This window comes from Otolemur garnettii, unplaced genomic scaffold (genome assembly GCF_000181295.1).
Source record: "Otolemur garnettii isolate 467f Iridium unplaced genomic scaffold, OtoGar3 scaffold00131, whole genome shotgun sequence".
Classification (NCBI taxonomy): Eukaryota; Metazoa; Chordata; class Mammalia; order Primates; family Galagidae; genus Otolemur; species Otolemur garnettii.
Genome location: NW_003852526.1, coordinates 1,424,713 through 1,436,061, shown reverse-complemented (window position 1 = coordinate 1,436,061; position 11,349 = coordinate 1,424,713). Strand labels below are relative to the sequence as shown.

At 38.4% G+C, this 11,349-nt stretch overlaps 1 protein-coding gene across 1 annotated transcript in view; it reads right to left on the bottom strand.

The window, feature by feature from the left end:
• The window catches only part of LOC111727923 (CD166 antigen), a 20,039-nt gene that overhangs the window by 6,598 nt on the left and 2,092 nt on the right, over window positions 1-11,349 (bottom strand). Inside the window, exons 2-4 of the mRNA XM_023518208.1 lie at window positions 7,084-7,211; window positions 5,421-5,553; window positions 1,690-1,802 (exon numbers count right to left, since the gene is read on the bottom strand). Coding sequence (XP_023373976.1) covers window positions 1,690-1,802; window positions 5,421-5,553; window positions 7,084-7,211 — 374 coding nt within the window. The remainder of the gene's footprint in view (window positions 1-1,689; window positions 1,803-5,420; window positions 5,554-7,083; window positions 7,212-11,349) is intronic.

Sequence of the window (11,349 nt, the reverse complement as noted above, 5' to 3'; positions counted from 1 at the left end):
TGAGTATTAATATAATTATTTGTTAGTCTAGTTGCCTAGACTTGTCTAGCCTTGTGAACACTGACTACTATGATTTGTCATGTTAAATATACTGCTAACAGAGTGACATTTTATTCTGACTGAACAAGAAGCTGTGATGAGGCCATGGTTGAATGAGAATGAGATATAAATGGAGCTCCAAGAGTAAGAGACCAGCTAAGAGAGGACTCAGCACTAAAAGGGATCGAAGAGCAGAGAGTAAAGCAGTACAGAGCAACTTACATTTTCATCAAAAAGAAACTCTCGCAATAAATTGCCCACACATTTTTATAAAAGTAATTCTTGTCAACTTCTATTTCAAATGGTATGTGTGTGTTCTCAACACACCCTTGGTTAAGGGCTCCTGTTGCAAGTCATGCTCTTATAACAAAGGTGCTTCATGTTAGGTGTTTCATTAAACTCTTAACTAGACGAGGGTTTGAATGGAGGAATCATAATCACAACCTTTTTTCTTGCTAACAACCTTGCCTCAAATCGTCAATTATGAATCCCACTTTCTTACTCTAAAATGATAGTAAAGATTGAGTCTCCAGGTAACAGCCTACATTTCCGATAATTACAAGAATATAATAATTCATTTGGGAAAGACTGAATAAGCTCCTAGTTTATTCTAGATGTTCTACTAGGTCCTATAATAAAAGGAGATTCCTACTGAGGGGCTCCTAATCCAGTGCTACCTGCTTTCAGAATCCTAAGAGTCGCTTCAGCAGTAGAAAGACAAAAAGGTGTATTACCCAAGCACACTGTTCATGCCTGGAAAGCCCAACCTTGAGTCTCATCTCAATTAATTACAGGCTTTCTGATACCTCACTTACTTTATAAGTAATATGGGGAAATAATAATCTCTGTATTACACAAGATTGTTGTAAGCATCATGTGACAAGAATGAGTTAAAACATCCTGTAAATTGTTAAACCTTAAGGTGTATAACTAAGAGTGTGTGTATGGACGCACATATTTGTTTGTGTTTAGTTACTTAGTTATATATACAGACAAGATCTGACAATTAATTTTTAAGCTTACCCTAGAAAAAGTGCTACCTACTTCATGGCTGAATATCACTATGGTCACCTTCAAAATCCTTCCCCTTGACCATCTGGTGACCATAATGATATTCAGCCATGAGGTGCACATATATAGCACTTTTTCTGGGAAGAATTTGCAAACTTAAGTGTCAGATCACGTGTGATGACAGCTCTAATGGCCATCTCAGATTGTTACAAGAGATTTGCAAAATTCCTCTGAAGGGTGGATGAGGCGCTGAGTCAGTGCATAGCTTCCCTAGGGGAGTATCTCAAAGGAGTATAGTGATATTCCACAGTGAGGCATGTAGCACTCTTTCTAGAACAAGTTTGTGAACTTAATTATCCCATCTTGCAATGAAGTAACACTACAGACTGTTTTACAGCGTCAATTGTGGATGCCATCCTGTTGTTAAGTGCCCCCCAAATTTTATTGTATTTAATTTATATTATAAATGAGAGAGAAAGTGAATGTGGCTATAAAATCATATCCATATCTATCTATCTGTCTATCTATCTGTCTGTCTATCTATCTATCTATCTATCCACACACACACACACACACACACATGTTTTATAATATAAAGTGCAAAAGAAATCAATATAAGCAGCAGGACAGTTCACTTACTTTGATCCACACCACGGTTGCATTCCTGCTGGCAGATATAGTGCATGATACAGGCAGGGTGTCACCAATCTGCTTGGTCACTTCCCCACTTGGGTTTAAGGACAAATCCAAATCTGTGAAGCAGAAAATGTGCTTTAAATACAAATTCCAAGAGTGTAAGACATAAAAATATTTTGGAAAAGAAAAAAGAAAAAAGTCCTTCTTGACTGCATTTGAAAATTCAGAACTGATTTATAAGACTGAAATAGGTGGACTGTAGCATAATCGGCCTACCCTTTCAAATCAGCTCTGAGGACCAGTTAGGATAAGTGATTGGTCAATCTAATTGATTAATCGCTTATTTGCAGTTAACATGATTGATGTTTTGAGGGCATATAAATATTCCCCTATGGTATACCACCTCAAGAAAAAAAATCTTAAATCACTTCTGGAGGAAAATAAAGAAAGATGATGACTAAGTAATATGGTAAGAGGAGTGTAAGGCATAAATGTTGGAAAATCAAACATATTTAAACAGCAGGTGATAAACTGAAAAACTGTGAGGCAGTCTATATGCTTCCCCCAAGGAAATTGACTATAGAAGCAGATATATTTTTTAAAAAAATGCGATTCCATTTCTCATGCAATTGATATTTTAAATAAGATCTATTGTTAGGTACACAGTCAGCAGAAATCACTTCTTACAGAGTATAAATGCATCCGAGGCTACATAATCCTTCAGACGGAAACTAATTTCTATAAAAATCTTGCTGTCATAGTACAATCTATTTAAGGCAAATCCAATCCAATTGAACAAACATTTACTGTACAGCTACTATGTTCCGAGCACTCACTGGGGAGCGGGGGGGGGGTGGGGGGCTGCCGAGGTGAATAATGAGCTTACAATTTAATGAGATAGAGTACTATGCACTCAACTGACAATAATACATCACCCATGAGATCAGGACCTAGCAGCAAACCTGCTACACTTAGGGACTCAGTAAGTATTTGTTGAAGACTAAAGACAGGCTACAAATGGAAGTACAAACAAAGACTTAAGGGAGTATAGCGAAAGAGCCAAACCGGGTTTTGAGGATGCAGCTGTAGGAGGCTCTGTATGTTTAAGACCCCTGATGGTCTTAAAACCATAAAAGGAGAATTTGGGGAAACTTCTGCCCTGTAAGCAAAGGCAAGGAGGGGACAGAGGCTTGGCACATTCCCCAGTGGTGTGTGACTTGGTAGGAATGGTGAGAACTCACGGATTGGAAACCTATACAATTATTTGAGGCCCTAGTGCAAAGGTCCATGCATGGAGCTGGGTCTTGGCATTGCACTCCATGTTTCTCCTTAATTTTACGTGTTATTGCCTGCAGCCATTATTTTTCCTTATAATCATTGTGAGTCCATGATAGTTGTATGACATTAGAGAGTCTATGTTATAGTTGGATACAGGCATACAGTGTGAACAAGGCAAATCAGGACTATTGGGGGTATCTATCACCTCAGGCATTTATGCAAACATTTTTCATGTTTGCCTTTCTTGTTAGACTGCAAGTACCATGAGAGTGGTGACCATGACTTGTTTTGTCACTGCTGCACTCACAGCGCCAACCCCCGGGCAGGTTCTCAAGCACTCTTGCTAAGTGAATGAAGGGAAGCAGTGTTCTTTTACAGTTTCCCGTCAATATTAAACATGCATCATCACAGACAGAAGTGGAGGGTCCTCAGAATATTTGCTTGAATTATCTTCAGGTAATTAGAAGCTTTTATTTCCTGAATAGGTAATTTGCCAGTGAGAAGACAAATGATTTTAAAGGATAATTAGGAACTTGAAAAGTTGTGATAAAAAATCTACATGTGCGTGTATTGGCAAAAGAATACAGTGGTTTCTTCAGCAAAGGGGCTGAATTTGTAGGCTGGGAATCTTTAGGCGAGGTATATTCTGCAAACACGTACAGGAATGGGATTGGGTTTCTCTACTCCCTTCTTTCAGTTGTCTATGGAAAGGATACACATCTTGACTTGGGAAATTAAATAAGCTATCAAAGATGAATGGACAAAACTAAGATTTTATGCTTTTTTGTAATTTAGACTCAAATGCTGATTCACTTGCAATACTTTTTTTCAGTTTTTGGAAGAGCAACGGAGCCTTAAAACCTAATGTTACAATCTACCCATAAAAATCAAAACGCATTTAAATCTAATTAAATGCACCACCATCTGATTAAACTGTTACACATTTTGATTAATTTCCCCCCATAATAGCTGATCATCTAGGTATTATGCGGTTTCCACCCAGTTTTTGGCTTTGTTATTCTGCTCTCTAACCCTCCTGCCTGATCTAGAAGAAATACAAATAAGACTCCCCCCCTTTTTTTAGAATTCTGTGTGCCTAATATCTCTTAAGCATCAGCACATCATACCATTGCTGGGCACTGCCTATTGGTTATTAGCCCAAAGATGTCACGAACAGTGACATCAGAGCGCTGCCCCACAGGCAATTCTATCTGTTGGCTATAGTCCCTCACTTCATTATTTTATTTTTGTTCATGGAACAGGCTTGAATAAATGGTCCCATGACCAACTGGTCCTCAAAGGAAAAGTGGCACTATTGTTACACTGAGAGGTCACTGCTTTTCCTCTAACTATCCCCTGACGGCAGAGACACTGAAAACCACACGCCATAAATATGGAACAAATAGAGAAATGGCCCAACTATAAACATTCCTTAACAGCCCACTGTCTTCACAGGGCTCCTGAGGGTACACTTCAAACAAACATTCAAAAGCAACTATCTGGCTGTTTTATTCCCCAGAGTACCCCCTTGGATCACCCTCAAAGTTTCTGCTCCCTTTTCACATGTTTTTTAAACATTATGGCTAGAGTGAAAGATTTAGAACCTAGAGTTCCAGGCAATGTCTAACACCTCTTGCTAGTCCATGGGGTTATTGAAGACCATGTCTGGAGAAAACCTTAATGAAGATATTCCTGGGTGCAAAGTACTTGTTAGAAAGTTTCTTCTATACTTTGAAGCAAGATGGACATTTGCCCAAAGCATACTGTGAACTCTATTTTCACCAAGGTTTAGTGTGGACTAGTTTGTATCAGGTACCTCAATAATATGGATTGTCATGAATACACAATAAAGAACTGAAGTTAAGGGATTGTTTTCTAAGTAACTGTTTTTTGATCACACTGAGTATCTGGAGATCAAAAGTAGATTAAAAGTTAATAAAAAGGTATGTTCAAAGCTATTCTGAAAAGATTTTGTTTCCAGAAATTTTCTATCCTTCTAGCCAGAGTAAATTCAGTCACTAAGTAACTTTTAATGGTCTCTACTTCCTCAGAGTCTAGGGTCACTTTCTGTTGCCTGGGTTAGGGTAATAATATTATACTGTAATAAAAAAAGTAATGGAAATGATACTTAATCCATATTTTTCTAGGTCAGCCAGAAACTTCATGAATGTCAAGAATAACTAGATAGGTCTTAAATACATAATTTTTTAATGATCCACTTGGATACTATTTATCCAAACCAATCTTATTATTTGTCCATTATTTATACACAAATGGAAGACATTTAGAAAGAAGATGGAAGGTTACCATTGCCAAAAGTTGTGTTTCTCATATCCATGCAAAGTTTTAACATGGCTTTGAAATTTTGAACCAGTTGCCATTTACTTGAAAAGACAGCTACGATAGACTATTAGAGGCTGCCTTTGAAGTGAAGCTGGAAGGAGCAGGTGACTTACAGTGAACTGTGATGGCTGTTGAAGCAATCATGCTTTTTTTGTCTATCAGGGAGCATTTGTAGTCTCCTGTTGCGTTGCGCCTGACATCTGTCAATGTGTAAGTATTTGAGCTTCTTATTCCTTCGAGCTGTCCCTTTAGACAGAGGCAAAATGTCAGACAATTACACTCGGTAGGAGTAACAGTGAGAACAATTGTATTTCTTGATGAAGATAGTGTTTTCTCAGCTAAGGAAAAAAGGTAATGTGCTGCATTGATTGGACAAAAGGAGAACACAGTTTGTTATCAACAAATGATTCATAGAGAAGTAACTAGAATTTTGGTTCTAAGGAATTTGAGGAGCTAATTTGTATTGTATTGATGACGTCTATTTTATTGACAGCATGGCTTCTGTTCGAGTTTTAAAGGAGATTTCTTTTAAACGGTCAATATTTTATTTTTATATTCATGCCTTGCCTAATTTGACAAAAAGATTTGAGGCAGCTTAAATTTCTTTCTTTAAAAGAAAATATACCATATATCTAAACAAAAAGGAAATATAATAAGGAAGGAAACAAAGGAAGAAAGGAGAAGAGTGAAAAAGAGAGAAAGGGAGAAAGAAAAAGAGGAGGAAATAAAGAGAAAGAGAAAAAAAAAAACAACAAATTTAGATTAAGGAAAATAGAAGTAGGAGTATGTTTTAATAAAAGAGATAACCAGGGGACACTATTGCTAAAGGTGATATGCAAATTTGGCTCTCTCATCCCCATAGCCAAGTGAAAACCTAATTAGTTAGTTTCAAAATTTCCTTTTGCAAATGAGACAAAAACAGCATGTCAATTTATTAGCAAAAATGGAGTTTTCTGTAACTAAGTCTAATAGAAATTATTTATTCTACTCTTCTGAATAACGTGGTGAAGGACATTCTTAAATTTTGCCGAGACATTCAGTGGATGAAAATCGTAAACACATTCTTGCAGTAGACGCAGAATTGAGTTGTCTATGGGCTTCGCTCAAGGTGACGGTCACATCAAATACCAAGCCACAGAAGAACACAACGAGTATCCTCAGACAGAACTCTCTCCTCATGTGGCTCCATATTATGACATCCAGAACATATCCTAGAGGAATTTTCCCAAGCGTCCTCCATGCATATCATTACTTTTAGTGAGGATTCGGATAAAAGTTGAGACACTGGTGCTTCAAAATTATAAAAGACAAGAAAGAGCCCCTGACATTCATTATCCCATCTAGCAAAAGACAAAGTGTGACAGGACGATTTCGACTTCAGAGGATCAGACACGCGCTCTGTAGGTAGATTCAGAATCCGCATCCCACCATGCACTGTCCTCCGCTTTCATTTTTATGTTATCCGATTCTGAAGGGCAGATGCTTAGAGCTTATTTGAATAATCAAGCACTTATGGTTTCTTCTGGGGATGTTTTCTGTTTGCTGGTTTTTGTTTTTGCTTTTCTCTTTGCCTTGAAATCTCTCAACAACAACAACAAAAAAAAGGCAAGAAAATTGGCAGGAAAAAGCCAAGAAAACTTTCACAAGAGATTCCCTAGGAAGTGGGTTTTTCTCCCACTTACTCAACCCACGTATGCACAATTCTTACATCACCCAAAAGTCAGCCAACAGGACAAAATGATCGTAGTTGAGCTCTAGGAATACTTAAGCACTTACCGGCAAGTAAAACAAAAACTCCTCAGGAGGAGGGTTGCCATTTCCTAAGCACTTCAGAGTGATGTTGTCCCCTTCTTTGATGGCGGTTTTTGGTGGGAGCACTTGTATTGTCACCTGCTCAGTAGGATCTGCAAGAGTCCCAGACACAGTTAGCTACTTTATTAAGCACCAGATTCCTCTGTGCATACAATGTCAATGACCAAATTACACACAATTTTCTCGAGAAGTTAGGAATGGTAATTACTTAAATGTATCTTTTTGGAGAAAGATTGAAGTTAACAGCCACTCGCTACATCAAGTCCTATTCTTCGTTAGAGCAAACCTAGAGCAAACCGTAAGGAAACCCTGTTGCATAAAAATCAATTTCTTCTTGGAAAATGTGTTTAACTGAGGTAGGAGTAACCATAATTATTTTATGTGTAAAAGACCAGTAGGAAAAATCTCATGGCATGATTTTATTATGAGGAAATGAAGTATCTTATATGCATCTTAAAGTTTGCAAAGACCAAGTCAGCCAGTAAAGTAGCTAAAGCTCTGAGACACCGTTGTATTTGTACTACGTAATTATATCTTATATTAGATTTTAGAGATAGACTTGAGTTAAACAAGACCAGCAAAGATTTGGCATGAGGGAGAGTAGATCTACTCTAAAAAGACAAACCTTATGAACAGAGGGAGACCCTGAACACAGACAATGGGATTTCAGATGTATTGTAATTTTGTCCTGTTCACTGGAGCCAAGATGCATCTTTTCATTCCGTTCTGCTCATATTTATGGAGACAATAGGGCTAAAGGGTATTCTTTAGGACAGAGTCCGGCTCGACAGTAGAATGCTAAAGAAATTAAAGGCTGGGTACAGTGAACCACAACTAGCAAATAGGAAATAAATGGGGGGGTGGTGGCAGTTATAAATGACCCACTTCCTAACTTATCCATCTGTTGAATAGCAGAATGATATGATGAACCATGAATTTTGAAATCATATGATGCAAAGGGTCTTTTTTTTGAGTGAACATTTTCCACAAGACTTAATACCTATTGAAATATATGTCTGTTTCAAACAAGTGGCAGCAAGAATTATCTACAAAGAACTTTGTTGTTGTTAGCTAATGCAGTGAAACAAATAAAGGGGTAGTTTGGAGGGCTTTTTTTTATATCTCTTGTGGTCACTTATTTATTTTTCTACAATTAAAGTGCAGAATAAAACCTTAGGAGGGTTATTGTAAATTGCTTCTCTGCCTTTTCTCTAGGAAAAGGCATCTCTGAGTATTTGCCCAGAGCATTCTGAGGCTAAACAGCGGTTTGGTTTAATAAACTTCTACTTTGTTTTCTAGATTTGCCTGAGGTAGTTTCCCAAGCAGCAGCTCCTAGTAAAGTCGGAACGTGAGTCAAGTCTGATTCTGGGGCTCCACGGACCTTCCATTTCCGGCCTCTCTCACTCCCTTACCTGGTCCTCCTCTAACACGCAGGTTTGATCACGTCATGTCACACGTCTCTGATCAAGGCTGCCACCATGACACATGACAGCCAGGGATCCAGTCTGTCTGACTTCCTATATTTCAAAACTCCCCTTCCCTACATTGCTTTTTTCAAGAGGCTCCTATTTAACTAAAGAACTAAACTGTCACCAAAGAGTTAATGTACCACGTGTGTTTTGAAGCACCCCCAGGATCCCCTGCTCTCCCTCGCTTCTGGCTTTGGAGTTTACTCGGCCTGTAGCTACCCTCTCACTGTGCCCGTTACTCCGGCCTTCTTTGTCTTCTCCTATCCACTTAATCACTAAGTCTTGACAATCAGTACTTCACAGTACATTTTGCATCTGATTCTCACTTCTGTTCCCACTATCACCTCTCTAGCCTGTGCCCAAATCAACCTCCACCTGCCATCACATTTCATTTGATTCCTCACCTTGAGTCTCCCTACTTTCTGTTCCTTTATTTATTTATTTATTATGCAGTTTTTGGCTGGGGCCGGGTTTGAATCCACCACCTCCGGTAGGTATATGGGGCTGGCGCCCTACTCCTTTAAGCCACAGGCGCTGCCCTTTCTATTCCTTTATAAATATATTTCCTTTGATTTATTTTCCTGAAGGAGTGCTTGGAATATTAAAATTATATTCAAAATCCTTCAAACATTCTTAATACATAAAGATTCCAAATAAAAACAATTTGAAAATTGGTATCTATAGCTTGGCTTGAACCTAGCGTAAGTGATCTTATAGTTCACTACTCTACACAATCCGTACTCTACATAATAACCAAGAGTCTACTCAAATTTCCTTCCTTCCATCTGTCCATTTATCCTTCTGTACAGTCATTTATCCATTTGTTTAGCATCTATTTTGTGCAAGCAGCAAGTGCTGGAATTACAAAGTTGAAAACAGCTTATTTCCTGCCTCGATGAACCTATTTATGAAGGCACTAAAGTTGTCACTGAGAAATTTTAATCACAGCAATAAAACGCTGTCACGTTTGTGCTTTAGAAAAATATTTCTGCCAGCAGCTTGAGGGGCAGTTTGTTTGGGGATGAGCAGATAGGAGGAATAATATTTCGGAATTCACTAAAGAAAGACAGGCAGTAAGAAATGAGGTCATAAACTTAGGCAGCGCCGGAAGGCAGAAAACAGATGAACACAAAATTAAAGAGTTAGATTTTCAAAAACTTCATTACTGATTGAATGCGGTGAGGAGGGAACAGATTAGTGTGCACTGTTTTCAAGTTTTCTCAAGATAAACTTATCTTCTATTTTTCTTGAATTTACTCTCTGTACTTTCCATTGAACTCTCTCCCTCTCTTAAAGTCTTCCTAGAGCAACGCTGCCACAAGTGTGGTGCTCAGACAAGCAGCTTTAGCATCACTGGGAAATTTGTCATAAATGTACAGAATCAAACAACTCTTCACACCGACTGGATCAGGAACTCAAGGGAGAGGGCCAGCACTTCGTGTCCTACTCAGTCCTTCATGGTTTTCTGATGTGCAATAGAATTTGAGGATCCCTCTCATAGAGCACCTGATCTTTCAGACTCTACAGAGTCCCTGAGGCACTTGCCACTTTCATCGACTTTCCCTTCTAAGTATCTTGTTTTTCAGCAAACTCCTTGAACATCAGGACCAGGTCAAACCTCTTTGTGTCTTCACCCTGAATCCCAGCACTACACACCTTGTGCTTTCTCAAAAGCCATGGCAAGTGGACCTTGCACGGCCAGCACGGTCACATTGTTTCATAAACATTCAAGGATCGATTTCTCTGCCTACCCACCTCCACACGTCAGCCACTCACACATACTCTTGCTTTTTCCCATGTCAATTCCACAATTCTTTTGGCTTGTCTTATAGCCCTGCACTTACACTGACATGGTTTATTTCCAATTGAATATATTGAACAGAAAGATTTCCACGTTCTATTTTTACTTAAAGAAATAACATTTTGATGTTAGATAAGTTATACATGATGAAATATTCTAATTTCTTACTTCCCCCCACACTTTTTTTAGTTTCAGGTTCATGTGAGAGTACAAACAACTAGGTTATAATATTTGCATTTTTTAAAATTTTTTTGGGTTATTATTTATTTATTTATTTTGGCTGGGGCTGGGTTTGAACCCACCACCTCTGGCATATGGTGCTGGCGCCCTACTCCTTTGAGCCACAGGTGCCACCCGATATTTGCATTTGTTAGGTAGAGTTTCTCCAATAGTTGTGTCCCACACCCAAGAGGTGTGCCATAGACCCTTACAGTGTGCCAATTATGTGGGAACACACCAATCCTCTCACCTCCCCCTTCTCTCTTCCTTGTTCCTCCTCCCCACAACTTGAATTGAATTGAGTTTTTCTCTTATGTGGATGTGCATTATTAGATCGTCTACTGGCTTCATATTAGTCATGCATATGTGGGATATTTAGTTTTCCATTCTTCTGATACTTTACTGAGGAGAATGTCTTTCATCTCCATCCAGGTTAATACAAAAGATGTAAAGTCACCAACTTTTTATGGCTGAACAGTACTCCATGGTGTACATATACCACAGTTAGTTAATCCATTATGAGGTTGATCGTCATGTACACTGTTTCCACATCCTGGCAATTGTAAATTGAGCTGGGTGATAAATAATCTAGTGCATGTTTTTTTCTTCTTGGTAGATGCCTAGTAATGGGATTGAGGAATCACATAGGAGGTTTACTTTGAGTTCTTTGAGGATTCTCTATACTTCTTTTCAAAGAGGCTGTATTAGTTGGCAGTCCCATCAACTGTGAAAAATTGTTTC